Raw genomic sequence first — 13976 nt, forward strand, 5'->3', positions numbered from 1 at the left:
AAATATATTATGTCAATTAAAAAAATTAAATATTTATTCAATTTTTATTTAAATATCATTAGTCTAAAAGATCATTTGTAACACAGTTTGAACAATATATCTTTATCCCCTATATTAATTAAGGATATCATTTATTTGCCTAATCATCAATGTATTAAGTATGCTCCCTTATCTAAACTAACAATTCAATAATTGGTTCAGATGAAAGAAATATTACTGTATGAATTTCCAAATTGTCTAGGATTGAAATAGTATGAGAAACCAAAACAATATATTAGGCTCAAGACCATTCTTGCATCCAACATCAATCAGCTTATGGGTTTGCCATGAGTTTGTAATTCTTATTGTATAATAATATATTATGATAGTTGTTCAACAATCCTCCTTATATAGACACATTTGGTTAAATTTCATTAACAAATTGTCATATTTTCCTCTCTTCTTTTTATTCTATATCATTTTATTTGATAGCTTATGATCAATGATGTATAACTATCGCTTTTGTTGCACCAACAATTGTTGTGAGAGTCAATTGATATATGCTCTTAACTTATGTGCCTTATTCAAGATGAAGAAGTTCAATGGAGTTGGTAATAATAAATTGTGGCAAAGAAAGTGAATGATGTGCTAACAAGACAAGACTTACCAAAGGTATTGTTACTGCAGTAGAAGCAACAGTTGTACAACATTGACTACAACCAATCAAATAAAGTACATAGAATAAATAGAAGAGAAGAAACAAGAGAATTTGGTAATTGAGTTCAGCCAAATGTGCCTATGTCCCCGGGAGCGTTGGGTGACTAACATTATATTATTAGAGAATAAGGGTTACGAGCCCTAGCACATCCATGGGTCCAAGTGCCCACGGGAGTGTTTCTATTTTATGCTTATATCTCGTGCACATTACAACAAGGGACTTGAGTCCAATATATAACACTGATATTTCACTCTATTCTAATACTAGACAATGTGAGACTTCATATAATAACATAGTTCAAACATTCTCAACAATCTTCATCATGATTGAAATAGACGATATCTCGCTCATTAGGAAATCTACACAAAATCTCCACCTTAGCAAATATATGACTCCACTTTGCTTAATGCCTAATTCTCTTTAATAACTACTACAAATAAGAGTTTGCTCCCCTACAACATAAATCTTTTGAGTATCCTTGACGATGTTACCAAGAGCCTAGCTCTCCAAACTTGTAGTGCACCTTCTCGTACTGCCATCTAATGGAACTTGCCGTCTAACCACTTATTTCTAGGAAGTCTTTCAATATATTGGAACCTCAACACAAAAGTTCACCAATAACCGTCTTCTTCAATACTCAATCAAATTGAACCTTAGAGATTTCATGGAAAGCCTCAACCGCTACCGCCATTGTCTACTTCGACAATCCTAGGTCAAAAGAACTATCATACTCCACCATAAGGAGTATACCCACAATACACAAACCTTGCGTTAATGCTAACTAATATTTGTGTCACATCCTTGCATCTAAGCCAATGCTCATGTCACATCCTTGCATCTCTACCAATGCATGTGTTACACCTTGCATCAAAGTCAATGCCCATGTTATACCATACATTAAAGTCAGATATCACCTATGTGCTTTTGTGGATTTGCTGACAATTAATGTCCTTCTCTATGATATATCGGACATGTCATTAAGATATTTCACTTCTCACCTCAAATGAGATTATTTTCTTAACATCTATAGAGATATTGCCAGCATCTGTCTCAAGGCCAAACTCAACACATGAGTCATTATCTCCACCTTGATCCTAATCCAGTGCATGAACTTATGGGATTTTGGATCAACACATATATTGCCCACACCACAGTTTCGCTATGTTTCCTTATCCTTCAACTCATATATTTTTATCCTTGCATGGTACCTTTGACGCACCTTGTCTAGCCATCACGCCTTCACCCTCTTTAGTCATTGTCTGACGCCTGGGTTATGAGCCATCTACCAACCTGTCTCTTATACCAATTGTTGGTGTAGCGGAAGCAATCATTGCATAATGTTGACCACAAACAATCAAATAAAGTGCATAGAATAAATATAAGAGAAAAAACAAGAGAATTTAGTAACGGTGTTCGGCCAATTGTCCCTACGTCCCTGGAAGCATTGAGTGACTACCAAAATATTATTAGAGAATAAGGATAACGAGCCCTAGCACACCCATGGGCCCAAGTGCCCATGAGGTATTTATATTTGGTGCTTATATGTGGTGCACATTACAACAATAGACTTGAGTCCAATATATAACATTGATATTCTACTCTATTCTAATACTAGGCAATGTGAGACTTCATATAATAACATATTTCAAACATTCCCAACATGTACTATGCGAGAATAAACTATATGAGTTGAAGTAGAAGGAAACATGATGAAACCATGGTGTGGATCACAATTGTGTTGGATCCACAACCCAAAACTACATATATTGGATTAGGACCCATGTCGAGATGTGGACTTAGGTATTGAGTTAGACTTTGAGACAAGTGCTCAAATATCTTTATAGATATTAGAGAGGATTGTCTCACAAAATCACATGATGATGGTTGACTTTGATGCAATGTATAAGAAGGGCATGGGCTTGTATGTAGTATGTAACACATCAATAGTAGAGATACAGAGTGTGACATTCGCATTGATTTGCATTAGCACAAGGCATATTATGGATATACTCCTTATGTGGAATTTAATAGCTCTTTTGAACTATGATTGTTAGTATAGACCATGATAGTAGCAATTGAAACGTGCCAAAGAAGCTACATGGCCCAACTGAGATTAGTATTGAAGAGAGTAATTGTTGGTGAACTTTATTGTAAAGTTTAATAGTATTGATAGAAATCCTAGAAATAGAGAGCTAGACTTAGCAAAGAAGTCTCACATTACCTAGGATTAGAATTGAGGTGAGAGATAAAAACTATATATTGGACTTAAGTTTTTTGTTATCTCAAACACCAATTAGAAACATTCTATAGGCCTTTAACTATAAGTGTACTAGAACTTATAATTTATATTCTCTAATAATATATTGATAGTCACTCGATACTTTTAGAGATATAAACACAATTAATTGAATTTTGTTAACAAATCTACTTATTTTCTTTTTTCTATTTATTCTCTATACTTTTATTTGGTTGGATATGGGCAATGATGTGTAATCGCTTCTATTGCACTAAAGCATACTTTCCAACATCTTAAGATCTCACATATCAAGCATAATATTTTACTCATACACCTTTTATATTTATTATCCAATTATAAGTCATTAAAAATAATAACCGAAAAATTGGAATATACTTTTGGAATAATTGAAAACACATAAATTAAATTCAAATAATAAATTTTTAGATATGTTTGTACTACATAAAGAGTATCATCATTCTATAGGTAATGAACTAATTTATTTTGAAGTGTGTGACTATCAATCCTAACAAATATTATTATCATAAATCGAACTCTTAACCTTTTGTCTTTCTAACAATCTAAATGAGTCTTATATCACTAGATCAATATCTTATTAATAATCAAATTTTATATTGATTACATTACAACATATATTTTTAATCAATCAACATTCTAAGTTTTTAGTCCTCTACCAATTATTTCCATTTTGGAGGAGGCATTCATGTGGCAAAACCTCCTAAAGAAAAAAGATTCATTTAATTCCTGTCATGCAAAGAACTTGTTATGAAATAACTTGAGGATTAGAGGAATCAAATTATATATTTATCTTATACATGAATATATGGGTAAGAAAAACCGTTCAAATAATTTAGGTGAATTTAAAGTCTTGGATTGGCATGTATAAAAAAGTGACTTGGATTGGGTACAACTCAAACCAAACATGTCCCCACCCAAAAACATAACCACTTATATATTGTGTCCGAGAAAACTATTCAAACAGTCGCATTTCACAACATACCTACCACCAAAAATCAATTTAGCAATTTCAAATTTTAACAAAGGTCCAAATGAATCATATTCATATTCAAATATAGTGAGGGAATCAAGTGACTCTATATTTTCCTTTTAAAAAAAGTCTATCTTCATTTAATTTAAACATCATTACAACCTCTAATTGGTAATAGCAAAATGAGTTGACATGTCCATTTAGTACATGCCTACATAATACCCACATCAAATATGGGTGTGGGTTGCCCATCTCAATATATTTGATATATTCTCATCCTGTGTGTCTTAAAACATGCTAACGAAATAACTAATTGTCTACGAATATAAATAAATAATAATTATAATAATTTTCCCTCGCAAACACACCTTCTTATGTCATGATCCTTGAACTTGTTCTATTTGGCTTAACATGTATTTTCAAAGGACAAAATAGTTCTCCCCTTCATATTACAACCTTTGACTTCATTCCACAACTAACAAAAGTTTACCCCCTTAAGATCTAAAATTAGCATAATTAAATTCTTATATCACTCCATTACTCTAAGTCCTAGTGCCAGGGACATAATTAAAGAAAAAAAGATTTCATAGTAGAACAACGTCTTAAATCCAAAGTTATAAACATAACAAAAGTTATAATATAATCTTCAATGGTCCACCTCAAAAACATTAGACCCTTGATTGAACATCTTTTTCATCATTTCATTGTCATCTTCATCTATGTACAATTACAATTTAAAGAAGAAAACAACTAAATGTATAGGTAAATTATGATGTTTGCATTAAATAAGTTACCACAGTTAGCAAAACCATGCAATCAATTTTGAGTAGAAATCAAAAGTAAGAGATGAATCCTAAATTTGCTACGGACGGACACATGCACTAATGCTTAACTTATATTCAGATGCAGCAATATTAATCAGAATGATTAGCAAGTTATGAACCATTGATGATAAATAAGGAAAACGGTCATTTGAACTCTTTATCTAATTTCTTGATTAAGTCATCCAAATAAGTATCTAGTTAAGACTTTCAAAATTCACATATGAGATGTTGATTATGTTTTTTAATTCCTATTTTATTTGATAACATAAGCAAATAAAAATAAGAATTCATCCAAGATAAAATATAAAAAATTACTACATCTCAATTGTCACATTTACTAATACAACTATAAAAATAAATAATAATATTGGTTTCTTGGAAGTCATTAGTTAGAACTTTTGGTGTGAAATCTAAATATATCTCAAGTCTCGCATAAATGTTTTTGAAAAAAAACAACTCTCAAATCCCACATTGTAGAGATGAGGAACATGGAAAAAATATGATGTTATAAATAGAGGCATTTTCCTATCATTATAACTTGTTATGCGCTTTCATTCAACTTTTTCTTTCTCCATCATATTTTCCGCTAATGCATTTCCGACAATCTTCTCCCCATTTCTTTCGGGGTACTAAGAATTGGCACAAACAACCAAATTGCGGGAATTTCAAGAACTGACACCGCTAGTCAATGTTGATGGAAAAGAATTGGCACATGTAGCCATATTATGGGCATTTCAAGAATTGACACCGGTAGTCAGTATTGAGAGAAAAGAATTTGCTTAGGTAGTCATATTATTGACATTTTGAGAACTGACACTGGTATTCAGTATTGAGAGAAAAGAATTGGCACGGGTAGCCATATTGTGGATATTTCAAGAATGACACTGGTAGTCAGTATTATGGGAAAAGAATTGCCACGAGTAGTGATATTGTGAGTATTTCGAGAATTGATATTGATAGCCTTATTGTGGTGGGTATATTCGAGATCAGTTCTTATAATGCAATAAGAATTCAATAATAGAGATCTTAAGTGTTTTATCCTGGGGACGGCGTGGTTGATAGTCTGCTTGCACATTTTGGGCAGCCACAAAACGTCTTAAAGAGAGCAACCTGGTTATGACTCAGCCAGTAAGTATTATTTCGTGTCATTTATAATTGTTGCAAGCTACAATAACAACAATTTTAAGACGTTTCTATTGCAATGAAATTAGTAGATAATATTACTAGACCGAACATTTGTGACCTGAACAAGTCATTTCGGTTGACGAGACAAATTTCAAACATTGACAACATAAGATGAAAATTTTCCTCATTATGAGAAAAGTTGTACACGTTCTGAAAACCAATGTCCCAGTGTTGTCGGGAGAAGCTGAAAAAGGGAAAAAAAAAGGATAAACTAGCTATTGATATAGCTCTATATAATAAAAATGATTACCTTTGTAAGAATTTCATTTTGAATGAGTTATCATATGATCTCTATGATTACTATAGTTCATACAAGTCTGCCAAATTAATTTGGTATGCACTTGAAAAGAAATATGGTACTGAGGAAACTGAGACTAAAAAATATGATGTTAGTCATTACCTCAATTATCATATGACTGATGATAAATCAGTAGAGTTTCAGTCTAATTAGATAAAGAGAATTGCTCATGAAATCATTTATGAAGGTATGCCCCTGGAAATTTAAACTCGCAAGCAGAGCCTATGAATGTGAATTATTGTGTACGTTGTAAATAGCAAGAAGTGCAAGTTTTATGACCTTAATGCAAAAGTGATCATTGAGTCTAAGGAAACTCACTTCAATAAAGAAGAAATTCATTTTTAAATTGAGGAATAGTGGAGCACATCAACTAGTCACATATTTGTGATTAGATATAATGATAAAAAATAAAAGGTTTAAAATAGAACCTAAAAGAAGTAAGAGAACAAAAATTGATAGAGTATAGACCTAATTATATAGTCTATATATTGGAGGAGAATCCATGAACTCTCCAAGAAGTTTTGACTTCTTCAGATGCTAATTTGTGGCAAGAAGCCATAAATAATGAGATGAACTATCTAGAGTCTAATAAGAAACAGAATATTTTAGCTCAATCCACTATGGAAGTTGAGATGATAGCACTAGTAACAACTAGTGAAGAAGCAAGTTGGCTGAGAAGCTTGCTTGTAGAGATTCCACTATGGGAAAAATGATATTAACTGTGTTAATCCATTGTGACAGTACCACGACTATTGCAAAAATTGAGAACTACTTTTATAACAGTAAGAAACGACAAATTCGTCGTAAGCACAACACCATTAGAGAGTCACTCTCTATAGGAGCTGCTAGAGTGGATCATGTACGCACTGAGACTAATTTAACACATCATTGGGCCAAAGGACTAGTTAGAGAGAAAGTTCATAATACTTCTAAGAGTATGAGACTATTACCCTTAGAACGAGGATCACTCAAGATGTAACCCGATCTATCTGACTTGAGATTCCAAGAAATAGGTTTAATGGGTAATAACAAGTTGTGAAGTGATATGAGAATGAACATACTATAAAATTATGAGAAGCATGATTCTTGTAGCATATCTAAGGATGAGTTAAACTCTTAATGAGATCTATAGTCAAATTGGAGTGGAGCACTCTTGATAGACTCACCTATGTGAATGTGGATGTGGGGGCCGCTTCCTATGAAATTTTGAGGCATAAATTTCTAGAGCGTTCACTATACTGGGAGCACAATCTTATTGAGACCACAAAATTTTGCAAAAATCTTTTTTTAATTTCAAGTGGGGGATTATTGGAACTTGATTTCTTGGAAGCCATTAGTTGGAACTTTTAGGTGTGAAATTTAAAAAACTCTCAAGTCCCACATAGAAAAGATTTGAAAAAAACAACTCCCAAGTCCCATATTGGAGAGATGAGGAACATGGAAAAAATATCATGTTATAAATAGAGACATTATTCCCTCATTATAACTCACCCAAGTTGAATGTGCTTTCATTCAACTTTTTTTCTCCGTCACATTTTCATCTGATGCATTTCCGACAAACTTTTCCCATTTCTTTATGTGGTACTAAGAATTGGCAAAGACATTCAATTTGCGGGAATTTCGAGAACTGACACTGGTAGTTGGTATTGAGGTAAAAGAATAAGCACATGTAGTCATATTGTGGGCATTTCGAGAACTCACATTGATAGTCAGTATTTAGGGAAAAGAATTGGCACAAATAGCCATATTGTGGGTATTTCGACAACTGATACCGATACTCAGTATTGTGGGAAAAGAATTGACACGAGTACCCATATTGTGGATATTTCGAGAATTGATACTGATAGTCATATTGTGGTGGGTGTATTCGAGATCGGTTCTTACAGTGCAATAAGAATTCAATAACAAAGATCTGAAATGTTTTATCATGGGGACAACATGTTAATAGTTTGCTTACACATTTTGGACAGTGCCACGAAACGTCTTAAAGAGAACAAGAATAGACAAATTAAACTTTCATGAACACTATTAGTTGACAATTCATAATGATGTTTTCACATCCAACGCTTGATTACCTTAAATCCCTTGAACTATTTGTAGCATTTGTTTGGACATAGCAACATTATTATATCATCGGAATTCAAATTGACATATAACTCAAACTAAATATACAATAATATTAATCATATAATAATCAAATTCACCAATAACTCAAACTAAATGTACAATATCAACTTATGGGGTGTATGGAAATAGCAAGACCATAATAAGTTACATAAAAATTAAAACCTTAAAATCAAAGCATCAGCGGTAGATTTTAATCACCATTTTAAAAAATGATAATAAAACAAACGCTGTGAATTATTAAAAGAGGAGTCAGAAGCCTAAAATTGTAAGCTGGATAATGAACTGGTCAAACTCCAGAATTTAATCACTTTTACTAAAAAGCGACTAGAGACAACACAAATATGACAGGAGGCCGGACAGTGGGAATGAGGTACACATGATAAGGAAATGTGCTAAACCCTCCCGTTACTAAAATGATCTTTGAAATTTGAACTAAATAATAATAAAACTTGATAAGGAGCTTAGAAAAACCAATAAATCAAACAGCAAGAAAATGATATGTATTTCATCGGTTGAAATGAATGAACTGAATATTAAATGAGTAAAATTATCAAAGAAATTAATTAACTTATTATATAGAAAATATAAGAGATTTAACTCTACCTAACTTCTAATTAATTAACTAATATATTTTAAATATGTTTTAATCATTAAAATTGAATCTATAACTAATATATTTTGGAAGTTATGCAACTTCAAGTTCTTCATGATAGTCTTGATCATTGAAGGGTTTGTACTCTGTAGGACCAAATTTATTGTTACTCAAGTTGAGCTCTTTTTTACTATCGAAGAACTTTCAATAATTGTTGCGAGATATCTTGAGGAATGGATGGTGTTGTCTGAAACTCTTGCCAAATATTATCATGAGCAAAAGATATATATTCAAAAACTTCGAAGCAAAATATTATAAAATGATAACCAAAGAAGACTTTTGTTTGATAGAAGAACTTTCAAGAGATAGAAGAATTCTTTAAAATATAAGACATGAAACTAGTGAGGTTGTGCTAAGAGAATTAATAGAAGAATTCTCCGAATAAAAAGAATTGGAAATTGAAAAGTAATAATGTTGTTTACTAAGAACCAACACAATAGAAAGAAGGTCAAATGATATCAAATTATATTATTGCTCAAGAATAACATATTAGTTTATTGACCAAAGAATGAGAGAAATATAGAATATGAGCAATATTTTGATTCACAAATAATAATAGAAGAATATGATGAAATACGAGTAATAATTCCTAATAAATAGCAAGAGATTGGACAAATAAAATATGAGCAATTTTGTGCTAAAAAGAAACAAGAGAAAAATATAATAAAATACAAGCAATATTTGTTTCAATAATATCAAGAAGAATTGAGAGAATATGAAAATTGTAAAAGAAAATGATAAATAAAGCATAATAAAGAGATTATTTTGAGCAGAATTGATAGGGTAGTTCTCTTGTGTGGCTAAGCACAAGAGTAGCATCATGACTAACAACATGATCCATTTGTAAAGTGTTGAAAGAACAAATACCATAGTCTTTCCAATTCTAGAGTTTGCTTGGCAAATGGCATCCCTTATTTGATATTTTGATGGATAAATGAAAACATAATTACATTGTTTTAATATTATATTAAAAATCAAAGAATAAAAAAATGATATATATTTTATTGATTGAATGAATAAATTGAACGTTGAATAAGTTTAATCGTAAAAAAACTAATTAACCTATTATATAGAAAATACAAGAGATTTAATTTATCTAACTCCTAACAATATAATATATATTACACAAGTTTTAGTGATGGAAATGAAGTTTATAATTATTGCTTATTATGGAAAGGGTAAGTGAAATTCAACCAATTATTATCCCAATCAACATAATTTGTTTTGATAATTAAAATGTATTAAAAGATAGTCCCAACAGTACTCAAATGGATAGTTTGTTGAATAACATGAATTTAAAGTATTGAATATAAGGAGTGACCGAGTGATTAAAACCATTACACAAGTTAATAATTTTATATTAAAATTTGACTGAGGTGTATTGATATTAAATTTGAATGTGCAAAATGAACAACACATAACTTCTAGCATTAGATAAAAAGGTATGCATGAGTAGTGTAACAAATTTTATAGGAAATTATATTTATTTATTATCAATATAAAAATGTATTTTTTTTGAAGAGCGATAATAATTAAATATGAATTATGAATACCAACAAAATATTAATATAATGGTGTAAAATTTCGCTGATTCTACAAAATCCAAAATATCAAAAGTTCGAGTCTTTAGAATGACACATGTTGAAAGAAACATTCACACAATAAATCAACTCCTTATCTATAAGATAATGGAATACTCTTAGTAATATCATAAAATTATCAGATGCTCTTAATCTTTATAGTTTTTTCTTTTTTATATTTTCATTATATCATTTATATTTAATAACATTAACTAAGTAATATAAATATATTAATCTTTACCCTCTAGTTCACTAATGTAGAGACTTAAGATTCGGATGGAGTGGACAAATAACAGGTGGGTTGCATACAGTAAAAGGGACAAATGTCTTCAATCTCTGCGCCATGTTCCAAATCTTTACCCTTTTCTCCCTCTTATTTTCATTTTCAACAATATAATTATAACACTCCTAATTACTTTAAAATTTTGAACTCCTTGAAAATGACCCTAGAACTTCAATATAAGCACACTGTCTTCTAACATTCCATGCTCCAACTCCTTTCTTTACTAGCACTCCTTTTTCCTCTCTCTTCTTTCTTCTTTCCCATTTTCTCTCTGTTTGATAACTGGGCCTATTAAAAACCCAGCAAACTCAACTGGGTCATTAACGTTGTTCCTTTAACCTCTTTTCTTAGCGTAACATGTCTAAAGCCGCTGATGAAGCGTTGTTGTGGCCCCTACGCAACAAAAGCAACAACGTTGTTAACAACTCCGATTTGTTTGGGTTCCCATCTGAGTTCCCTTACGAGTTGGGTATTTCCTCGCCGGTTGAGTCTGTGGCGGAGTCCACCGAAACCGACAGCAGCACCGAGGAAGAAGAGTTCTTCGCTGCCTTAACCCGCCGCCTGAGTCAGTCATCGCTTCACGACTCTCGCAAACACCACCCAATCACTTCACCTATTATCACTAATAAAAAAACTGAGGTAACTAAACTAAACTAAACTAATCAGTAACAAAAAGTTTTGACATTTTTTCAAACTCGCAATAAACACTTTTTGAAACTAATTTTTTTCTTTCTTATGTGAACAGAATGTGAAGCTGAAGAAAAATGACTTAGCCACATCGCCACAGTCAACGCTGAGTGGAATCGGAAGCTGGTCCGGTCGTAGTGGTAGCTCCGGTGACGGAAGCCCAAATGGGTCGTCACGAGTTCCGTCACCGTTAACAACGCCGTTTGTTGAAAAAAATGACCCATTGGAAGCTATTTACGCAGTTGCAGGTGAAGTTGCAAGGTTGAAGTATATAAATAGTGAAACGATGTCGTTTAATTTTCAGAATAGAGAACTTGGTCTCCCTCATGCTACTACCATGTTCCCCAACTATTCCTCTCAGGTGAGAACAAAGTAACAAAAGTGAATTTGTTGAAGTAATATGTTGTGAAACTGTTTAACCTTTTTTGTTTACCCTTTTGTTGGTTTTGTAGATGAGAGAAGAACATGTTTTGAAGCAACAGTGTGGTGACTCTGTTTGGGGAAGACAACAAGTTAAGCCTAACTGGTTGGTTCAGCAACAACAGCTACAAGTTCAGAATAGAGGGTATGAGAGTGTGAAATGCACGCGCCCTTCTTTGCCTCAATCTGCATGGCCCCCACTTCAAGTTCAACCCCAAAATCAACGGGTACAATGTACTGGATCCGGTTCAAGGCCAAGTGGATCTGCTGTGAAAAAGGGTTGTGGTGGAACTGGCGTGTTCTTACCTCGCCATCATGTGAATAATCCCTCAGAAACTCGCAAGAAACCTGGTAAATCATAAATCTGTTGCTGAATAGTTCAGGTCTAGTTTGTTGTAGTGTTAATTGATTTTGTGTTTTAATAACATGCTATGTTTGTTCTTTTTGTTTCAGGTTTTGCTCCTGTTTTAGTTCCAGCAAAGGTTGTTCATGCTCTGAATGTAACAAGTCAATCACAGTTCTCAAATGCTTTTACCTTAGACTATGGTAAGTGGGTCTTATTAAAAGTTAAAATCTTTAAAAGTGAAGTTAAGTGTGGTGGAGTTTTTATTCTGATTTCTTTTGCAGATACATTGTTGGCAAGGAGAAACGCTCTTCTGATGCAGAAGCAGAGATTGAGTTTGCGCCGAGAAGAGGTGGCTAGCTATGAAACTCGCCTTCCACAGGAATGGACCTACTGAAGAACTGTGATAGTTAAAATGGTGTTTTGGTTTGTGTTGAAGATGCAATGAAATTCAAGAATGTGTTTGACTAGTTTAGTTACAATAAATCAGTGTCCAGTATTTTTGAGGAGGAAAGATTTCAGGTTTTTGGAATATGGGTTTAGTTGGAACTTGGAAGAAAAGTTTCTTAGTTAGGGAATGTTAAATTTTATTTATATCATTATATAATAATTAGTAGGAATAAGGTAAGCAGAACTTTTTATGTCATGGTGATGGAAGAAGGGTAAGGGTATGGTGTTGCATGAAACAGATTTCAAGGTCCAGCTAGCAAGTGATGATTTTACCCATACCCCAAACTCCCCTTTTGCTTGTTATAGTATATAGTATGTAATAAGTTATACTATGTAATGAAGATATCTCTTTTATGTAAGTTACCTTCTTTTATTTTTACTGTTCACCCATACATAATTTCTTATAGTGGTTAACCAAAGAATTACTGGTCTTTCAAGCGAACTTTCCATCATTCACAACTGGCAAGGGCCATCTTGAATGATAAGAAGGGTATGTGTATGCCTAGGGTTATGCATGGCTGTGTAAGATTTGTTTGTTATCCGTTCTTAATCGAGTCATTATTTTAATCTGGATCCAATTCTAAATCTAAAGCTAACTTAATCTTAAGTATTGATTGAGTTAACCTTTGAACTCAAATATGATTATTTATTGTTATACATATGTAATTTGACATATATATATATATATATTGTAAATCATATGATAAAAATCTAGAAAATCAATCATACTTTCAACTAAAAGATGTTATAACTTTGTATATAATTGAATAGAAATACATAAAAATATTATGTGAGTAATTATTGGACATGTTTAGGTCGGTTGGATTATGCTTGTGCCTTACGCGATCTTAAATATTGACTTGGTCTAATTTTTAAACATAATCTCAATCCTAGACTCGATGAGATCCAACCTTATTTGGTCCGATCTAATCGGATCAAGCTGGGTAAGCAGGTTTAGTTGCATCCTTCTCACCCTAGTATATGGGTAGAGACTAGAGTTTTAAACTTTTAATATCCCTCCAATTTAATTTAATTTGAATCATGGTAAAGAGCACATATAAATAAAAGAGAGGGAGAAGTTATGGATAGATGTTGATAGCATTGAATTGAATTTGAAACAAAGGAGTGGTGAGATTAAATCAGATAGGGATTGGTATAAGATTGGGAGATAAAATTAGGCGTATG

At 32.3% G+C, this 13976-nt stretch overlaps 1 protein-coding gene across 1 annotated transcript; it reads left to right on the forward strand.

Moving 5' to 3' along the window:
* Positions 11114-13150, forward strand: LOC109330255. The gene is made up of 5 exons (XM_019564379.1): positions 11114-11530; positions 11637-11939; positions 12031-12349; positions 12452-12544; positions 12626-13150. The coding sequence occupies exons 1-5, from the start codon at positions 11249-11251 to the stop codon at positions 12736-12738; spliced, it is 1110 nt and encodes a 369-aa protein (XP_019419924.1). The 5' UTR covers positions 11114-11248; the 3' UTR covers positions 12739-13150.

This window comes from Lupinus angustifolius, chromosome LG16, assembly GCF_001865875.1.
Source record: "Lupinus angustifolius cultivar Tanjil chromosome LG16, LupAngTanjil_v1.0, whole genome shotgun sequence".
In the NCBI taxonomy this organism is placed as follows: Eukaryota; Viridiplantae; Streptophyta; class Magnoliopsida; order Fabales; family Fabaceae; genus Lupinus; species Lupinus angustifolius.

Bases quoted from the DNA above. Each gene is read 5' to 3' on its own strand.
- LOC109330255 (XM_019564379.1), top strand. From the start codon at position 11,249: ATGTCTAAAGCCGCTGATGAAGCGTTGTTGTGGCCCCTACGCAACAAA. The intron at 11,531-11,636 runs GTAACTAAACTA...TTATGTGAACAG, and splicing joins TCACTAATAAAAAAACTGAG to AATGTGAAGCTGAAGAAAAA. The intron at 12,545-12,625 runs GTAAGTGGGTCT...TTTCTTTTGCAG, and splicing joins TGCTTTTACCTTAGACTATG to ATACATTGTTGGCAAGGAGA.